At 37.8% G+C, this 21,206-nt stretch overlaps 2 protein-coding genes across 2 annotated transcripts in view; one reads left to right on the top strand and one right to left on the bottom strand.

The window, feature by feature from the left end:
* Positions 1–4,549, top strand: part of LOC135209352 (uncharacterized) — a 95,315-nt gene extending 90,766 nt beyond the window's left edge. Inside the window, exons 17-19 of the mRNA XM_064242050.1 lie at positions 468–651; positions 1,475–1,659; positions 2,782–4,549. Coding sequence (XP_064098120.1) covers positions 468–651; positions 1,475–1,659; positions 2,782–2,913 — 501 coding nt within the window. The 3' untranslated portion in view covers positions 2,914–4,549. The remainder of the gene's footprint in view (positions 1–467; positions 652–1,474; positions 1,660–2,781) is intronic.
* A 137-nt stretch (positions 4,550–4,686) lies between these two features.
* Positions 4,687–21,206, bottom strand: part of LOC135209181 (peroxisomal acyl-coenzyme A oxidase 1-like) — a 19,829-nt gene continuing 3,309 nt past the window's right edge. Inside the window, exons 2-15 of the mRNA XM_064241868.1 lie at positions 20,697–20,858; positions 20,310–20,448; positions 19,671–19,836; positions 19,108–19,231; positions 18,246–18,365; positions 16,424–16,548; positions 13,956–14,116; positions 13,368–13,530; positions 12,653–12,843; positions 12,060–12,169; positions 11,621–11,760; positions 10,618–10,764; positions 6,838–7,001; positions 4,687–4,904 (exon numbers count right to left, since the gene is read on the bottom strand). Coding sequence (XP_064097938.1) covers positions 4,808–4,904; positions 6,838–7,001; positions 10,618–10,764; positions 11,621–11,760; positions 12,060–12,169; positions 12,653–12,843; positions 13,368–13,530; positions 13,956–14,116; positions 16,424–16,548; positions 18,246–18,365; positions 19,108–19,231; positions 19,671–19,836; positions 20,310–20,448; positions 20,697–20,829 — 1,980 coding nt within the window. The 5' untranslated portion in view covers positions 20,830–20,858 and the 3' untranslated portion in view covers positions 4,687–4,807. The remainder of the gene's footprint in view (positions 4,905–6,837; positions 7,002–10,617; positions 10,765–11,620; positions 11,761–12,059; positions 12,170–12,652; positions 12,844–13,367; positions 13,531–13,955; positions 14,117–16,423; positions 16,549–18,245; positions 18,366–19,107; positions 19,232–19,670; positions 19,837–20,309; positions 20,449–20,696; positions 20,859–21,206) is intronic.

The following is a 21,206-nucleotide window of genomic DNA, read 5'->3' as shown; positions in this document are numbered from 1 at the left end:
CTGGTTTTATATATATATATTATATATATATATATATATATATATATATATATATATATATATATATATATGTATGTCTTTTTCCTTCTAATTTTCTATTTAACTTATAAATTGACTAGGTTAGGATGTTGAGTTTCCTGTCCAGCTGGTTATATATATATATATATATATATATATATATATATATATATATATATATATATATATATATGTTATAATATATATATATACGTATATACACATAAAATACATTATATATATTTTTACATACATACAACGTGGTTCGGAAGTCACGTAAAGCCGTTGGTCCCGTTGCTGAATAACCACCGGTTCCATGCAACGTAAAAACACCATACAAACAAACAAAAGTATACATAAATACATAAAGGCATGTGTAGTATATATATATATATATATATATATATATATATATATATATATATATATATTGTTACTGTACTCTGCAGGTTAAAAAGAGCCATGACATCCTATCAAAAGCTTTTCAAGAGAGGGACAAGAGCAAGATAGAGCCCTTGGAGGAGCTGATAGACCTCTGTAGTGGGAGGCTTCATAGCAATCACCAAATTCCTCTTGAGGCTAAATTAGCTTGGATCAAGTTCTGTGGAAACCATCCTGATTATAGATACAGAGGTCAGTTTTGATCAGGTAGTGACTAACTTACTGGGTAGATAAATCACACTTACTTACTGGATAGTGACTTACTCATTACATAGGTTGTGTTATGCCTAGTTTTAGGTGTTGGCTGGATACCGATTCTGTACTTATTGCATGGGTATTGACTTACTTTAAGTAGTGATTGGATTATGACACTTTTGTTTTTCATTGGGTAGCAACTTACTTTAGTAACTATTTGTGTAACAAATCGTTTTGTTAATTACATGGGCAATGACAGGATTTTAGCTTTTTACTTGGTTTCCACTAACTCCATTTATTGGCTCAGTAGTGAGTCAACTGAGTTTTTTTTTTCATGGTTGGGCAAGGATTCACTTTACATCTTGTTTTGATAAAAACTCAAGTTTCTGCCATGACGACTTGTTTCAGTTCAAAATTGGGCAATGAATCATTTTATTTGTTGACTGAATTACAACTCACTTAAATAAGTTCTGTTCTTTGATTGGGTAACACTTGGATTCAGTTGTCAGTTGAGTAATGACTCACTCTAGTTTTTTCTGGGTAAAGACTATCTTTGGCTACTGACTGGTCATTGAGGCTTAAAACAAAACTGAGCAAGTGAGTGCCGTATGCAATTAAGAAATCTTTGAGTGCTATGTCCTAAGTAATACAAGTAGACCAAAATTAACATATCATGTGCATCTAAACATATATTTCATTTACTGCATTTCAATACTAGCTATTGTGTTACACTAGCATAGCATTCATTGATATGTTATTGTCCCTTTGTAGGGATTTTCCAGATATTTACCTATGTAAAGATATATATTTCCTACTTCAGATCTCTCGAAAATCCAACTCCAGACGAAAATTTCCTTCTGTCGGGATCTTCTGAAGGTGGCAGATGTAATATCCCCCGGCAAGAGTAATTTCAGAGGGCATATCCTGTTCGAACTCCACGCCACTCTGAAAACTATGGCTAGAAAGCTTCAATCTTTTGGAGACCTCAACAATGAAAAAACTGATGTAAGTTACCTTGGGTGGGACAGAAAAGTGGCTTGACAGCACTCATATTGGGCAGTATAATTAATCAACCTATGGTCTGGTCATTAACTGGTTAAGCGATCATCAGCGAATGTAAATTGCTGTTGGCGCATAAGTTCTCGTGACCATCTTTCTTGGTTAATCCCTTTCGTTCCTTGTTCCCCTTGATATTTTGTTTTCTTTGGGCCTGGGCTACATAAGGGCACTGGGTTACCCATCACATTGAATAAATCAAAACTGTCGTTACTCACATCCAGATACTCTGAACACGAAGGGTTTTAGGGAATGCAATAAATTGCTATGGTAGATTCACATCAACCGTGCATCTGATGTCTAGGCCAGTCCCTTACGCCACTCCTGATTGGCTGTTGATAAGCCAATCACAGGGCTGGAAACTCTCAGTCTCTCGAGAGTGTTCACATAGGCAGGGTGCATTTTCCACCTCTCCTGAGGGATACGTCTTTCAAAAGTATCCTTCAGAAGAGGTGGAACATACATCCTGCCTATGTGAACTCTCTCGAGAGACTGAGAGTTTTCACCTGTGATTTACTTATCAACAGCCAATCAGGAGCGTCGTAAGGGACTGGCCTAGGCATCAGATGCATGGTTGATGTGAATCTACTATAGTAGCAATGTCCTGTTCCTCAATTTCTCGCTCAGTTTGGCTTTTAGGATCTCACTGTGACTCATTGCCACTTACATCATAGTCATATGGTCTGCTGCAGGATTTTAAGTTGTTAAAGTTCAGATTTTGGGATGAGGTTGCTAGGTGCACGCTCATGTCCCCAAACATAGTCACGGGAGCTTATGTGGCAGTAATAGCAAACGTGTTGCTGATTGCCAAACTCAACATTCTTCCTTACCTCAGGAACCCAACTCCTGCTTTCTCCTTACATGAACTGTCATAAAGTAACTCAGCAGAGAGCCAATACGTATGTAAATATTTTCATGCATAAATAACTTGTTTAGAAGATATTAGCACCAGAGACAACAAGCGTTATTCATATACATTTTTTATAAAGTATTTTCGACAGCTGTCGAAAATCAAGTAAGATGAAAAAAAAAAAGAAATACAAGGCACAAGCTTTCCCTGTTTCTCCCAAGATCTACTACGACGAAGCTGAGGACAAACTACGGGAGTCCAGGAGCATCTTCTGCTCGGAGAACGAGATGAAAGGCAGTGGAATCGAGGAGAAACTTGCGCTCCTGACGAAGGATCTGAAAGGGATATGCTAACTGACCTCGGACAACCCTTCCAGTTATTGCAAAGGAAAGATATCTCTCTCTCTCTCTCTCTCTCTCTCTCTCTCTCTCTCTCTCTCTCATCTCTCGTAAAGGCTATGTAGAAGGCAAATAGGAAAAATGAGAAAGGTGCTGGGTTCTCAATGTATCTTTCTAGACGTCTGTCTCTTTTACCAGTATATAATGGAAGAGGGCAAGATAGGATGATTAAGTGGAAGGGAAGGAATGCTGGAATATTCTCTCACTTTCTCTATCTTGAGAGAGAGAGAGAGAGAGAGAGAGAGAGAGAGAGAGAGAGAGAGAGAGAGAGACGATAGTACTGAAAAGAACAGAGACGGGAAACGGAAAGGTAAGGGAAGGGATAAAATGGTATTGTGTTTGGAATGAGAGAGAGAGAGAGAGAGAGAGAGAGAGAGAGAGAGAGAGAGAGAGAGAGAGAGAGAGATTTCGAACCTGGCCAAATGAGTGAAAATGCTTATAGTTAAAGAAGTCGACGACGTATTTTTGTAATGGGTTTTTATCAGGGGCTCTGTATTTCACTTGTCAGTCGCAAACCATTGTGAATTTTGCTTTCATTATGAGTCGTGTACCTCAAACTGTAACCTTCCGCGCAGTTAAACAACGAAATCACTCCAGTCCCCATTTATTACTTCCAAGATGGTGGCTCGATATTAATAGTAGTATTAATAGCAGTAATAGAAGTATTAGTAGCAGTAGTATTACTAGTACGAAGAGATGCTGGTAGTAGTCACTAGCAATGATTCACCACAATTTCTGATCAGGAAAATATAACATCAAGGAAATCAAGGCTCATAAATTTTTCTTAAATCATTTATTAACAGACATAGGTGAATATCTGAATCCTTATGTTTATGCGAGTGATAAAGTTTCATGTTGGAAATGTTGGCATTAGTTTGTTAGATAAAGGTTTCAACCATGTCTAGGATAATTTTACTTGAAAAATTTGAATTTGATTGATTTAATCAAGGTAATGACGTCAGTACATATATAGTAGGTTAGATTGCAGCGCCTCATAACAGGTTAGATTATGGATTCCATGTGGCTGGTTATAGTATAATGATGTACCTATAAACAGGATATGTTGTGACACCCATGTGACAGGTAAATCACTTTAATCTCTTGAAAGGCTCAATTATGCACTCAAGATGTTATATAATAGTGCTCTGTATAGGTTAAGGTATGTAACCATATGACGGGTTACATTGTAGTACCTCTCTACAGGTTAGGTTATGTAACCATATGACATCGTGCCCCACTGCAATTAACATTGCTGCAACTTTGGATTTTGTTCTCTGGAATCGTCAGGATATTTTGGAAAATTTTGTAGAGTTTATTTTCACTTTTCTTCTTCATTTGTTCTGCTCGTCTTAAGGCCATACCATTTTACATAGAGATACCTTCTTGATACCTTCTTACATTTGAGTCGGATTTGATTTCTGTATGAGTTTAAAGTTAATCGTGAGGTTCTATAGTGAAAATGATAATTGCAGCTACGGAGTTAATCATCTTGTATTCACTGTTAAAAAAATCTTAGAGGGACCTTTCGTAAACAGTGACCCTAAGGGTTTTCGGGAGTTCGATATCTAGGACTAAATATTTGGTAGGGGTAAACATCCATATGATATATTTACAGTCTTTTCTTTATATTTTTATGGTCACCGCAAAGTTGGACACATACCGGGTTAAAACCTTTGGGGAGGTCACTATCTATAGGTAAGATCCTGTCAGACAACAAAATGAACCGGATGAAGTAATAATTTTTTAATATTTCGACATCTAAAAAAATTCCCACATAAAACCTTCTTTGTAAATATACTCTTAATGCTGCAGATTTTAAATCTGTCTTCAGGTATCCTCAATACCAGGCTCAGAGTTTAGCATTTATCATGGGTTTCAGGTACTTTTTGTAAGCCTTGGGAACGTCTGTCTTGTTTAAAGGACTCTTCATTGCTTCGTCGTACAACCTAGATAAGGAGAGATAAATGTTATACTTTAGTTATAAATCTTAGAAATAGTAAAAATAAAAAAGATAAAGCGAATTAAAACGGTAATAATATTTGATACCAGGTTGCATGTGAGCTGAAGTAAAATGCATACTAGCGAAGTATTCAGTTCGTTGTATTGATATAACTTGGCTAAACGTTCCCTTATGGGGCCAATGCCGTCAGTGCACTTCATGCGCTGCACTGTAGGCATTACTTAAGGTACTTTGCAGCGTGCCTTCGGCTCCCAGCTGCAACCCCTTTCAATATTTATACTGTACCTCCTTTCATATTCTTTCTCCAATCTTACTTTCCACCCTCTCCTAACATTAGTTTCATATTACAACTGCTTTGAGGTTTTCTTCCTGTTACGCCTTTCAAACCTTTTCACTCTCAATTGCCATTTCACCGCTGAATGACCTCATAGTGGCCAGTGCTTGGCCTTTGGCCTAAATCCTATGTTCTATTCTTAGCTAAACGAAAAATTGAAGCCTCTTACAAAGTGTGCCGCAGTGTATCTATATCGTAGGCATACCAGTAGTGATGGACAAAACTCATCTTTTTTGGTAGTCGATTACTTCGATTACTTTGGTGATCAGTAATCGATTACTTAATAATTACGTTCTCAGGATACTGGTACATTACACGTACAACTACAGTATATACAATTATGGTTCATTTCTCTCTCCCTAAGCCAAGAATCCTTGAAAATTATAACAAATGAGGACTGGCATTGTCAATAAGTTCAAGTTAAACCTATATGTATTGTGTTTGTTATTCCATTATGCACACAAGTAAATATCGATAATCCATTTATATGAATAATGAATTAAGCAAAAAAAATTCCCCGAGATTTTCTCCTAAAATAAAACGGATGAATATTCTTATTCTTTATTTTTCATGAAGATATGAACTAGCTGATAAGAAAATGAAAAAAGAAAAAAAAACTTCTCTGAACGTAAAATAAACGGCTCAACTCTTGAAGAAATAAAAAATAAGCTTGCTACTTCTATTTAGTTTATAAATTTTTTTAATAAGAACATATATAGAAAATAATATTGAAAATCCTTTTAAAATAAATATAAATGCATTGTAAGGCTCCCCTAACGGATATTAACAAAGAAAGAAATTTGTCTCGTAAAAAAAAATAAGTAATCGACTACTTGGAAATGTAATCGATTACTGAGATTTTTAAAAAGTAATCGAAGTAATCGATTACTAATAATCGATTACGCCCACCACTACTTACCAGAAGAAGAACCAGGTATATATATATATATATATATATATATATATATATATATATATATATATATATATATATTATAATAATATTTAGTGTTTCATAGTAAAACTATAGATAGAGAAACATGAGATAAAACCTTAGGTAAAATGTTTAATGACGTTTATATAAATGACGATTTTGTTGGAATTTGTAAAATCGTATTGAAGACAAATTATAAACTATATACAACTTTTAAGTAATGTTATGAGCATTGCCGTAGTGTATTTTAGAAAGTCGTTTTTGTCTTTTCTAAGAGAGACAAAAATATTTTGGGTTTATTTGTTATCAGGATAGATATTTACAACAAGGAAAGCAACAGCAAAAAAAATAATAATAAAAAAATAAATAAATAAAACACAGGATCACAAGTAACAGAACACAAAAACAAGAGGAAAAAGTACTGAGTTACTTAGAAATTAATAACACAGATACCACAATTAATATTTTCATCCCATCTTAACAGATTAAGCATAGAATGAGAATATAGCGAAGAAATAAATGTTTCCACGGAAAATACAAAACAAGTTAACAGTCATAAAGATTAATATGCATGTAGAGTAGACTGAGAAAATAGAGATACATCACTGAAAGTTTGAAGCCAAAATATTGACGGTATTCCTGAATCCTTACCTCTGGTAGACGTTGCCGTCCCAGGCCCCGAGCGTCGAATTCAATAGCTTATCGTCGATGTCGAAAGCGTCGACGATAGAGACCGCCTGCGGGCGGAGTTTGGCGAGCAGTTCGCTCATCTCCTCTTCCAAGATCTCGATATCACCAGGAGACAGGACTCCAGCCTTTGGAGAGAAACAGGTAAATTTCAGTTGTGTTATTAGTATTACATAATGTCAGGTTATTGTGCCATGTTGTATACCACAGGCAAAGTATAGTTAGGCTCGAAAGATATCAGTTACACTGTTACAGTATACTAGGATAACCGGTTACACTTTCAAGTCAAGGCACCTCCTGTGTCAGTACACTGATTTAGCATGATTTAGTCACCCCCCCCCCCCCCCCCAGTGAAAGTAGAGGTTAGGGTGATGTAATATAGCTAGTGGTAAAGAAACCATTGTGGCACTAAGGCCAAGGCAACCCAATGATAATGTAAACTATATATGGGACACAGGGTCAAAGCACTCTTTTCTCAGTTTTTATTACCATTGTTATTAATTGGATACAGTGCCACTACAGCAGCTCAGGATAAAGATGTGCATTTCATAGTTAAGGCTGTGGAAGCTGTTTCGGTTACCGTATTTGTATGATGGATGAAGTATTAACAGCCGTTTACAGGTTAGGTCATGGCTCTGTGACAACCGAGGTTGGGCTTCTATATGGGTGAAGTAATGAATCCTCTATAATAGATTAAGTTATAGTACTGCTGCGAAAACTGAATTTTAGTGCCTCTATCAGTTTAGATTATGGACTCATGTGACACTTAAATTATGGATTCTCTTTATAAGTAAGGTTACGGTACCTATGTGGTAGGTTAGATTGCAGCGCCTCCTAACAGGTTAGATCATGGATTCCATGTGGCAGGTTATAGTATGATGCCATACCTATAAACACGATATGTTATGACAATCGTGTGATAGTTAAATTACTTTCTCTCTTAAAAAGTACCGCGATGCACTCAAGATGTTATATAATAGTGCCTTTCTATAGGTTTGGTTATGTAACCATATGACAGGTTAGATTGTAGTTCCTCTCTGCAGGTTGGGTTATGTAACAATATGACATGTTAGTTTGTAATGCTTCTCTACAGGTTAGGCTGCAACCCCTGTGTGGCATGCTAAATCACTTGTTTCAGTATGACACCAATAGGGCATGGAATTTTTTTAGGTTATGGGCTAGATAACAGTGCGTTTAAAAAGTTACATTATGGTACCCTTGTGAGAGGCTTTATTCTGATGCCTGTTAACAGATTAGTAGCAGCACCTGTGCAACAGATTACAGTGCATCTTAAGAGGACAGGAATGTCAGTTAGATGACAGGTTAGATTATGGACCTTGAGAGAGTTTCCATTTTGGTGTCCATAAGACAAGACAGGGTATATGGTTCTCATGGTACAGGTCAGATGATGGTGCCTCTTAACAGGTATGGTTGTTGTGGCATTCATGTGACAGATTAGATTATAGTTCCTCTTCAAAGAATAAACAGGTTATTTGCTGGCAGCTATAGTACAGGTTAAATTATGGGGTCGTAACATCTTAGAGTAGTAGCATCTCTGAATGCTGAGCAAATGGTGACCCTGGATCACGTAAGGTTCTGAGAAACCTGTGACTGGCAGGCACGTGATACTACTTTGACAGATTAGAGTACAGTGTCCTTGTGAGAGGTTAGTATAAAAAAATAAACAAATTTTTGAGAGGTTCCAATACAAAGTTCATTTTAACGGTAGATTATGGGAACCCTGCAAATTTAGGTTAAGACATCTGTGTTACAAGTTAGATCACCACACCTGTGCGACAAGTTATGATTATGACTTTGTGACACGATTGGCATCACTTTTACAGGTAGGCTATAGTACCTGCGTGATAGGTTATGTTAAGAAGCCTGTGTGCCGGGTTAGGAATCTCTGCCTATGTGACAAATTAGGTTAAGACGTTTGTGATAGAGAGAATGTGACGACAAGAATTTAAATTAGGAGGCAACTATCCAAAAAATAATTCCATAAAGTTTCCATTCAAGCTACAATCCCACATCTCTATTGTTTTCAGATTTATGTATCACATAACTCGGATGAGATATTAGTCCAATTATATTTCTATTTTGTCGATCAGACACCCGGTTAGATAAGTGTCATGATTTTCAGGTATCTCCTGAAAAAACATTGTTAATGCTTTTGCGACTTAAAAAAAATTAAATTGTTACGTTAAAGATTTTATGACCAGAAAGAAAGACATCACAATGTTAGGATTAGACTAAAATTTCTGAATACGTCTATGGATCAACTGAACTAAAATGGCGATTTTCAATGTTAGTGAGTTGAAATATTTTCAGATTAGCTGTATTTCCATAATGCAGCTAAGGTAACATATTGTATTTAAATGATGCATATATATGTGTGTTTTGTCCATGTTTAATTAAAGCATATGTATAATCATGTTATTCACTTGCTGTGGTGTTTGTCACACCAGTGAGAGATTACGGGTTCGATTCTAGCAAATTAAAACACCCCCAGGTTCCATTAAATTTAATGGTGCCTTTGTTGACTTGGCTTTTCATTTATATTCCCTGCAGTTAGTTGCCTAGTGGATTACATTTAGGAGGAAGAGGGCATTGGCAACCTCATCTTAAAAAGGCATTTTGAAAATATGAAATGTACCTATCACCTCTTGTACCCATCCTTTAAGGGCAAAGTTAAGTATATCTTAATTTTACCAGTCCACTGAGCTGATTAACAGCTTTCTTAGTGCTAACCCAAAAGATTAGATATTTTACGTGGCTAGGAACCAATTGGTTCCTTAGCAATGGGACCTACAGCTTATTGTAGAATTTGAACCACATTATATCGCGTGGCCGCGGGAAGAGAACTCGGACAAACAGATGGATAGTCGCGTACAGAACCCACTCGTCCAGTGAGGAACTCCATTAAAGGCAAAAGGCCTATAGCTCCATATGTATATATATATATATATATATATATATATATATATATATATATATATATATATATATATATAGACACATTACCTCCACCAGATCTTGTTTCCCCTCCTATGGGTGACAGTAGAGGAGACATGATACAGCCACCCAGCCCATTGGGAGGGTAGGGGAGACATCCACTCTCCTCCTACAAACCTTTTTGTCTGGCCCGGGTGGGGCAGGGTAGGTGGGGGATGGGGGAATAGGGGAGACAGCAGCGCCAGGTTCCATCACACGTAGCGCACGCCAACAAGCCTGTGTTTGTATATATGTATATATATATAAATATATATTTATACACATTTATGAAAGAGATACATTTTATATGGAAAACTGGAAGCCCTAGATAAGTGAGTTGGAAAAGATAAAAGAAAGTAAGGTCCTTACTATCCAGTATTTGTAAGATAGAGTTGAATAATATAGTGTGTGTATAAGAAGTGTTGGCTCCCTACTGATTAATCTTTTGTGCAAGTATATGAAAATGGTATTGTTGTGGAAGTTTCACCGAACAGGCGTTCATACACGATTCATCAGTTAGACCCCGTCAACATGAGAGCTTTTCTCGACGAACATTGCTCAATGTGACGTCAGAAGCGCAAGTGCTGTGGGAAAGTTCTGACTTTCCCCGCTTCTGACGTAACATCGAACACAGTTCATCGAACAAAGCTCGAGCGTGTGGGCGGGGCTTTAGAGTATGAAAGGATGACTCGAATCCCTTCATACCATGAGTTAGACCCTCTCTCATCCAGAATGCACTTTGCCCCTTACCTTGAGGAACATCCCCTCATTAAGAGAGATGTGATAGATAAGGTAAAGTCTGCAGAGGTCTCGCAAGACATTCCTCAAGCCAGGGCTGACTTCCAAGGACTCTACATTTTTCACGAATTGGTCACAGATGTAGTAGCGATTATGAGCCTGAAAAGAGGGGTAGATGCTTTTAAAATGTATAAAACTAGAAAACGGCTATGTCCTATGCCCTTGTACTGAAGACGTGAAGAATTTAGAAATTTATAAATGATTAAAGATGGCTATGACATCGGACACAGCACAAGATGTTTATTTAAACATATGCACCGAACAAAATACTTTCCGAAAATGTAAAATTGAACTACATTGTTCAGAGCTGATTTTCTATATAGCATGAGTTATCATTTTACGTTCAAATACGTAAAATATAAATAAGATATTTACCTATCGGGGCATTGTGCAAATTATGTCTAATTCCTCACTTGATTGTTAAATTAACTGTAAATCGTTTCGCAAATTTTCGTTATGGCCAATATGTAGGATTCTTGATAAGCTTGTTAGTTCTTCTTCCCTAATTCATAATGTATCTCACGCTGATTATTAGTGTTTTCGCGATTGTCCCATTACATTTGACAGAAGTTAGGTTAAATATTAGTTCATTATAAAATTGGATCATAACTTTTATCGACTTGTATGATGACATTCCACTGTAACAGAACATTGCTGCTATATAGGTAAATAAAACCATTGGTTTTACTATTTCATTGTCTTAGGCAACGAAATGATTTGGAGGTAATGTCGGAAGAGTCCCAAATCAATCAGAATATTGTTCTTGGAATATTTTTTAATCTTATCGGTATTCGTCCAACCAGTGTCTAGCGTTATGAATTTAATCATTTGCCAATATCAATACCTTTTCCAGTTACTGAATTTATCAATTTATGTGAGTAAGTGGTGCATTAACTAAAATGTATTTGACCAAGGAGACCACCACTGGTTTGAGTTGAGCTTGAACTGCAATTACCTCTGCACATTTAACCAAGGAAACCGAGCACTTGTTCCAGGCATGATGATAATTCAGACCGGAATCGCACAGGCGTCTCAGCCTCCCTTCAGTTTCGGCCACCATTGCCGAAACAGACTTCTTGTACGCCTCAACCAAACCTGGTGAAGTAAAGTAAGTCACGTATAATCTCCTCTCTAGCATCTGCTGCATACTTCATTATGTATTGACATCTGCTGACTGAATGAACAATTGATTATCTACAAACTGCTTCATAAGCAACCTAAAGTGACAGTTACCCATGCTGAAAATCGAACATCGTAGAATATCTTTTGATAATGGAACTAAAATGGAATTTACTGCGCAGATCATAATGCTATATAACATCTACGTAGATGGTGAGTGTTGCATTTTGCATATGGTCGAAATAAGAATTTGGTGGACACAAGTTACGCTCTACCTTCATTTGTTAAATTTATTTCTCCACTAGTAGATTGTGCAGAAAGATATGCCACTGACTTTCGAAGGGGAGTCCCCAGTTCTCCAGATCTGAAGGACTTGATGAGATACCTGTGGAAGGACCTCAGTATATAAGGTCTAGTTTCATCTACAGATAATTTGCCTTCCCCTGGGAACTACTGTAAAAATGGTCATTTATGAAAATTGTAGTATGCTGGAAAGCTAAACTTGGGGTATAAAGTTATTCGTAAAAGGACTTTAAAATGATCAAATTTAAGCACGACAGTGTACTTGTTAAAAATTACATTAAACACACGAAGGTTCATAATTCTGTCTTTGAATGCTGCAAAAATGAGTACTGGAAATATTGAGGCTGTATGATTTATCAGAACAACTGTTACCTTGAAGGAAGACTCATTGATGAGACATGAATTTTGTCTGCTCTTAAGCTCACGTAACTAAGATATTACCGGTAAGCAAGAAGGCAATAGATTTAAGTGATTTTAATGGAGCAGAGGACACATTGACTGGGATATTTTGAGGGAAAAGAAGCTCACAACACCGACGGAAATAAAGCACATTAAAAATACTCACCTAGCCACTTGGAGCAAAAGGACTGTGTTTTCACCTTCGTAAGTGATAATGCAAGTCGTATTGCCATATATTCTGGGCAGGTTAGAAGAAGCGATGTAACCATGACCTCCGCATGCCAGACGGCAAATCTCCACCCCTGCAGAGGCGTCTTTTCCACCAATGGCTTTAAGGCCACTTGACAGGGCATGTAACTGAAAGCATGATCGAGTAGGCCTATAAAGAAGTTATTCGTCTTGCAAAAATTTACTAGGTTATCTTACTTACTTCTCGATAAATATAAGACGTATGCTAAGGAGGGGATATTTTGCGTCAGGATGTCTCCATTGAGATATTACTAGACAGAATGCCAAAAGTACCAATGAAACTATTCAAAAATATAAGTCCCTCTCATTCATACCTATGTAAATGTAAGATGTATGCTAAGGAGGTGATACGTTACATCAGTATGTCTCCATTGAGAGATTGTTTGGCTGAATGCTAAAGGCACATTTGAAAGTATTCCTGGACAGAGACGAAATGTTCAAATTCAAAAGACTTATGCTTATTAGTAATGACCATCACAGACTATTAATACACCATAACTGTTTTCAGGTAGTTGAGCTTAACAGGAAGATTGATTTCATTAAAACAAGAACAATTTATGCTCAAGTAGTATCCACCAGTGACCAGTGGACGAGAATAGAGAGAACTGGCACGTGAATTCGGAAGAACTAACCTCGGGTAGTAATTCCATGTCTCCTTCTTGGATGTTGCTCATGGCTTTAATGTAGGTTTTACCGCAGCTCTGGGCAGCAAAGAAGAGTGCGAAGACAGAAGCTATTTGTGGGATTATCTTGTACTGCTGTGTTTGGTAGTCGAAGATCTGGGGTTCTGGTTCCCTGATAAAAGACATCCCAAAATAGTTTTGATTTGTCGTGCTAAAATATTTAGTTTTAGAAATGTTTAAATCGCATATTGTCATGTGATCAATACTCCAGTATGGATGTGGCTCATCAGTCAATTATATATAACCTAGTCTTCGTTTCGCTCTTAGAAATATCAGTAAAAGTCATAAGTTCATTTGTGACTCATCAGTAAACTATACATAACGTAGTCTTCGTTGAATTCTCAGAAGTATCAGCAAAATTCATAGATGCATTTCCATTACATCTGTCACTAGTCAGCTTTTAATACACAAAATGAGTACAGGCTAAACTTATTTCAGCCTTAAAAATTAGTTATATGACAGAGACTAATGTCAGAATATCTTTAGAATCAGGATGCACCACAGTGGTAATCAATGCATTTACTGAACGTGTCTTACCCAGGCACAAGTTCAGACTGATGTCTCACTGCTGAGTATCTTGTAGCAATCGTAACAGCACTCCTGAGCTGAAGGCAAGCGTGGAAGACGAGAGAGACCCTGGTGATCACCATAGTTCCGTACGATAGTTTTGCATGAGGTGGTTTTACATAGGTCCCATCCTGTCAGAAAGAGGGTAGTGATTTAAAATTCATACTTGCTAAGAAAGAGTCGGAAGAGATATTCATTATGATATGAGAAGTTCTCTATCTTTCCTTTTTTCGCTTTCCAACTTCCTGTGACGTAGATTCTGAGGGCATTTGCCTAATCTGAGCTCTGAAACAGCCACTAAGGAGAGCATCTCATAACTTTTTTTAAGGATTCATGTTTACCAACCTCTTACAACTTGGTATTTTCTCTACTAGCATCAAGCTCTTTCTCTTGGTGGAATTTATTCCAAACGACTGATATTTTTGCTCGGCTTTCTTACTCAGGTTTACAATGAACAATAGATAGTTCACAGACATTGCACCGTCAGAGGACAGACACCAGGATTAAATCTGGCATCAAGAAGGTCTTGAAGATTTAAAGCAATGACTGGTGAAGGTCCTTTCACTCGAGGGTGTCCCATGACGGCGTAAGCCATCTTATCTATAAAGAAGGCACTTGAGGCATGTTACATTGCCGAGATAAGATTAGCGAGACATCAAGTTTACTTTAAAAGAACTCTGATTGAGCGATTCAAGAAATCACTTCTCTGGTAGAATTAAATGTCAAATTCGATATATGATGGCTAATTAGTAGTACTGGAATGGAGTGGAATATAGAATGTCGGCCAAAGGCCAAGCAATTCAGCGCTGGAAAGGAAACTGAGAGTAGGTAGGTCTGAAGGGTGTAACAGGAGGAAAACCTGGAAGTTGCACTGTGAAATAACTGTTAGAGGAGGATGGATAGCAAGATGGAAGGAAGATAATATGAATGGACGTACAGTAAAAGGAATGAAAGGGGTTGCGGCTATGGGCCGAAGGGATGCTGCACAGAGCCTTTAGTAATGCCTACACTGCACCCCGTGAGGTGCACTGACGGTACTACCCCCTACTGGGAATTAAGTGGTATTGAAAAGTGTTTAGTAACCGAGTTAAGTATGGAATTATGTTAAACGTTGGATAATTTCTTTGAGGAAAAAAAGTTTGCCTGACTGAATTCAAGGTCGAATTTGGCACAATATCTGAAAACTGCATTGAAAAAATATTGACCGGTAGAATTCGTTATCAACTTTGGTACATTATTGGCATACTAGTTTGAGGCAGACTGTTTTAATAGCTGAACTGTGGGTCGAGCTGGGTCATTATTGGTTAGGTTATCAAAAAAGGGCCAACGACGAGGCAGGAAGCTGTGGAGATTTGTGGAAGTCAAAGCACGTGAAAGACGTGAGTAGTGGAATTTCTCAGCTGTTAGAGGTAACACTGATGAAAAGTAGTTGTTGCAAAACGATTATTTGTTGCAAGAGTCCTGAAATTCACGGCGATAAATGACTTGAACTAAGAAAACTATAGGCTATTAGAACTTGAAGATAGCAAATAGGAACATTTTAATACCATTTTCTTGATGTTCAAGCCTTCAAGAATCTGAATTGATACTGAATAGGTATTGATTTGACAGTTCAGCTGACCTCTTCATATAACGAAAAAATGTTTCAATAGAGATGGTGATGATATGAATATATTAAATCGAAATATTAGATATGCCGCGGAAGGTGTTATATCTTAGCTGACTCGAAAGGATGTGGTACATAGAAAGACTTAATATTAGGTAATCGATTCTAAGCTCATATGAGTTGTTGAGATACATATCATCAGCAACTTAATCTGAAACGAGTTAATGATATCGCAGGCAGATTATTGGTTGCTACAGAAGATAATACCCACTGGCTTTTCTGATGCCAAGACTGATAAAATTTCAGTCGATTTGACTTAATAGTTGACGGCAGATCACAGAGTGCTCTCTTAAGCCTTGCTTAACTCAAACCTGTAGTGCTGTCGTTGCACCTCACGTGGTGGACTGTAGGCATTATTTAAGGGTCGTTGCATTTTCCTTTTGGCCCCTAGCTGCAACTTCTCTTATTTCTTTTACTGCACCTCTGTTCATATTCTCTTCCTTCCATCTGTCTTTCCACCCTCTAAAAATGATTTCCTTGTGCAATTACTTTGTGGTTTTCTTCCTGTTTCACTTTTCAAACCTTTTTACTGTCAGTTTCCCTTTCAGTGCTGAATGCCCTCATAGGCTCCAGCGCTTGGCCTGTGGCCTAAATTCTCTCTCTCTCTCTCTCTCTCTCTCTCTCTCTCTCTCTCTCTCTCTCTCTCTCTCTCTCTATATATATATATATATATTATATCTATATATATATATATATATATATATTATATATATATATAATATATATATATATAGATCTATCTATCTATCTATCTATCTATCTGATGACTGACCTCAAGGACTTGGGAATGTTTCATGAGCATGTTCGTTCTAGGGATGCGATGGTGGTCGAATCTCAGGAAGCCATTGTCGTTACTGTTCAGTCCGGCGCGCGGTCCTATCTCTCCTACAGTGATGCCTGTAGGAATATCATGTATATTATTATACAATACAATAATAATACTAGCGAGAGGCATGCACTATGCTGCATGGGACAGGAGGACACTTGAAGGACTCACTGTTTAAACAGGGCTGCCAGTCGTGAAATGGGTCCTTCCCCTTAAGGACTTCTCTTCGGGTGTTTCATTGACCTCATACAAATCATCGTTGCAAAACTTATGGTCATCATCGCCATTAATAAATAATTTGGCCTCAAGAGAATTAAAAAAAACGCAAAGTTTCGAAGCAGCTGATAAAATTGTCAAAATTAAATTGACGCTACGCTTTAAAATTCAAAGAAAACCAGCCTCCTTCACGAGATCACAGGAAAGACGATAATTACTCTCCTCATCAGTGAACTCTGAGAAGAAACGATTTTTGAAGTTCCCAAGGTTAGGGCACTGGACCCGGGCAAAGTGCTGCACAGAGACTGATGACAATAATACGAAATATATTACGCCCGTTTTTTTCAAGGCTTTGGACTCTATTCTTGGAAGCAAAGATAATACAATTAGGTAGCATTTACCAACATGGCTTCTCTCTCTCTCTCTCTCTCTCTCTCTCACAATCCACAACTCGCTATTGTATATACACAATCTTCCATAGCGCCTCAGTGGCGTGATTGGTTTGGTGTTTCCTTCTCACCTCGGTGGTCGCGGGTTCGTTTCTCGGCCATTCCATTGAGGAGTGAGAGATGTGTATTTCTGGTGATAGAAGTTCACTCTCGACGTGGTTCGGAAGTCACGTAAAGCCGTTGGTCCCGTTGCTGAACAACCACTGGTTCCATGCAACGTAAAAACACCATACAAACAAACAAACAAACACGATCTTCCAATCCATATGACAGCCCAGGGCTTCCCCGCACATACTTCCAGTCTCTTGATACTCCCATGGGGAATATAGAGTATAAATAGCCTAAGTTTTCCCCCGGGGAACCTAGACGGGGCGGGGGGAGGGGGGTGTTCAAGGGGAGACGAGCTGTAACACCAGATAAGATCCACTTGGAAATTATCGTTATCATTATTATATATATATTTATTTTTATATGTATACATATATATATATGTACATTATATATACGTACACATTTATGCATAAACATATAGATATATAAAGTACTCGGTTGTTAGTCGTCAGTAGTGGGTTGCAGAATACAATAGTTAAGGGTATGGGGTTAGTAAACTGATACCAAAAAGGTTTGCTGGGAGCTGAAAGGCTAAAACTTAATAGAATATACGTACTCTATGGGTCTTCCCCCTTAGCGAAGCAGTGGCGTCAGTGCATCTCACGTGGTGCACTGTAGGCATTACTTGACGGTCGTTTACAGCGTCCCTTCGATCCCTAGCTGCAACCTCTTTCATTCCTTTTACTGTACCTCTATTCTTATTATCTTCCTTCTTGCTATCCACCCTCTTCTAACAATTATTTCATAGTGTAACTGCTTTGACGTTTTCCTCCTGTTACACCTTTCAAACCTACCTACTCTCAATTTCTATTCCAGCGCTGAATGAACTCATAGGTCCCAGCGCTTGGACTTTGGCCTAAAATCTATAGTCTGTTCATCTCTAGGGGTCTCTTATCAACTTCGAAAATATTTCAAGATGATACTAATCTAATAATGATAAGTGATGGATGGCAAACAAGCTGAGTAATAAACTGAAAAACAAGTAAACATGCCTGGTAGGCTGCGATGGGTTTCCAGATCTCTGATCTGCACCATGAAGGGATGGGGACCCAAGGCTTTCCCATCAATGTGCAGCTGAGCCATCAGGACGACGTGGTTCGCAGTTTTGCCCACTGGAATGAATAGTCATACCACCACTGAGCAATAATAAAAATAGCGATGATGGCAACAAGTTGAATAATAATAATGGTACTATGGATAACCTAACATGTGCAAGTATTATTAAGTAATAACATGGAATTTCAATAGCTTGATACTGAACTACAACAATGGTGATAATTAACAAAAGCAGCGGTGATTAAAATAACAAACTGAATAAGGTGAAGTGTAAATAACATTAATTATGTAATAACATTGTTTTAAATTAATGCTTAGGCTATTAAAGAAAATCAACTGTAAGTGTAGTCAGCTAGTCGTTAATAGGAACAAATCATGTGAAAATATTAACAGCCGCTGCCAATAATTGTGTTTTGATAATAACTCTGAAGACAAAAAGCTAAAAAAAAAAAAATCAATAAATAAATCTGCAGACTTCCATAATGACTGTCTCAACAATGGAGAAACAAATCTACAGTTACGTACATGTACAGATGATTCTCTACAGAAAGCTGTTCGATTCCCCTTTGAAAAAAGGGGAACCGAACAGCTTCTTGGAAGATATCTGTAAAGATCTATCTTGAAATATATTATGTACATATACGTAACGAGATTCGTTTCTCCATTTTAAGACTCTTGCTCTTATGAGTATCTTTTAATCTCAACAATATTAAAGTCAGAACAAAACAGACTAGTTGAAGAAAACGAGGGAGCCAGATGCGAAATATGGCTCCGTGAAAAAATGACATCAATGCTTACGTCCCCCCGGCCACCATTTGGTCGCTGACAACGTCGGCGAATGAATAATAAATTCCTTGGTTGACTTGTCGTAAGTGGCTGTTGTCTCGAGCCCACGCAGGAATGTCCCGTGGCCCATTTCCGTCTAGAAAGGAACCGTTGGAGAGATTTGGTTAGGTGGGAAGTAAAGATTTCGGGCCTCGTGGACTTTTGCATAATGATTTAATGTTAATATTGAAAATTTCTTTGTGGATTTATTTATATTTTAAAGACAGTTAAAGGATGTCTTTTGGCGTGATGTTGCTAGCCCGTTGCGTGCCTTCAACTGAGTTGCAACCTACCACGGTCAGTCTAGTGCCAGGTACATAATGAACTGCTTACACCAACAAGGGACAATAGAATTTAATATTCGGGAATTGCACGAATGTCTGCTAGGTAAGACTGATTGGTGCTGTAGGGTGGGGGAAGAGGAAGGTTGATTCCTATGTCGATATATTGAAGGCAAAGGCTTCTTTGGATTTTTTTTTTTTTCTTTGCACAGCATTTTCATCTTTAAAATGCTCATTGGGATAATCTAGAATTACCTGAGCGTAAGTCCCGATGATGTCGGCCTTTTCGGCAAGGGGGAGCCACTTCTCCCTCTGCTCCTTGTTACCGTGACCCACGATCGCGTCGTAGAACATCCCAGTGTGCAGCATCAAAGGATTTCCGTCTTGCATGAGACCTCTCGGGCCGTGCATCGTCATTTTCCTTCGGAAAAGGAGACATGAATTCGTGAAGAAGAGCGCTACAAGAAGATCTACCTTTCATACAGTAATCCTTTAAACTGAGATAATTCTGTAAACTATATAATCCTTTAAGCGAGATAATTGTGTAAGTGAAATTAATCCCTTAAGCCGAGATAATTCGTAAATAATATTTAACCTCTAACCTGAGATAATTCCATAAATAGAATTAATTCTTTAAAGTAAGATAATTCAAGACCTAAAAGTAATCCTTTAAGCCGAGATAATTCCGTAGATAAAATTTAACCTTTAAGCTGAGATAATTCCATAAATATAATTAATACTTTAAACTGAGATCGTCCCTTAAAATGAATTCCTCAAACTGAGATCATTCCGTAAATAAAACCAATCCTTTAACAGAGATAATTACACAGTAGAGATAATCCTTGTAACTGAGATCATTTTCTCTCATGACAGAGCGCATCATCGTGGCCTTACTTGATGGAGATGCCCTCCTTGTTCATCTTGCGGAGGGTATGACAGGCCTTCCGGAGCTCGTTGCCGTAGAGATCTTCGTGGCTGAGATAATCCGGGGGAGTTGCGTCGTCGTAGACCGGGTCGCTCAGGAAACTCTGGGCTGAAAGCAACAGGTACGAAAAGAGGTCAAGTTGGTGACAGCTCTTTTTAGAAGGATGGAAGATAGCGTCCCTTCGGCCCCTAGCTGCAACCCTTTTCATTCCATTTATATTCTCTCTCTTCCGTCTTACTTTCCACCCTCGCCAAAACAATTGATTCATTCTGCCCAAATTTCTTAAAAATATGAATAGGGAAAGGAATGAAGAGACTGACAATTATAAATGAAATTGATAATTCCCTCGTCCTTACCGTATTTCCTTCGTATCTCGGTCATTTTCTTCCCTCCGTCCATCAGGTTGGTGAGTTCTTCTCTGTCGAAGGAACAGTTCGCTCTCTCCTTCTTCAGGTCGCTCACGCAGAAGCGCTCGGCGTCCGACGTCATTTTGATTGCCGGGTCTTCTCTTCGATTGTCTGTTTTTTTTTTTCGTAGAATAGATCATTAAGAATGTCTTCACTTTCTTTGAGTTAGGTTTTTAATAGAAAAGTAACGAAACAAGGCGTGATCTGACTTCCAGCTTACTTGGGACACATGCAAGATTTTCCCCTCGTGCATACGTTGTAAACATTATATTCCTAACTTTTATTGTAAAATTAAAACTTGCTAAAATCTGTGGTCAATAGAGCCTTGTTTCACCAGCGACAATTAAAATAAATAAGCTATATTTTATTAGAACTAATTTTTCTGTACTGTTTAACATGCACTTTATTCATTTTTTACATTTTCATTCAGATAGACAAATTATTAAAAAATCCTAGTCT

The sequence above is a fragment of the Macrobrachium nipponense genome, chromosome 37 (genome assembly GCF_015104395.2).
Source record: "Macrobrachium nipponense isolate FS-2020 chromosome 37, ASM1510439v2, whole genome shotgun sequence".
Taxonomy (NCBI): domain Eukaryota; kingdom Metazoa; phylum Arthropoda; class Malacostraca; order Decapoda; family Palaemonidae; genus Macrobrachium; species Macrobrachium nipponense.
The sequence above is the reverse complement of the archived record's forward strand: the minus strand, read 5'-3'. Positions and strand labels throughout refer to the sequence as shown.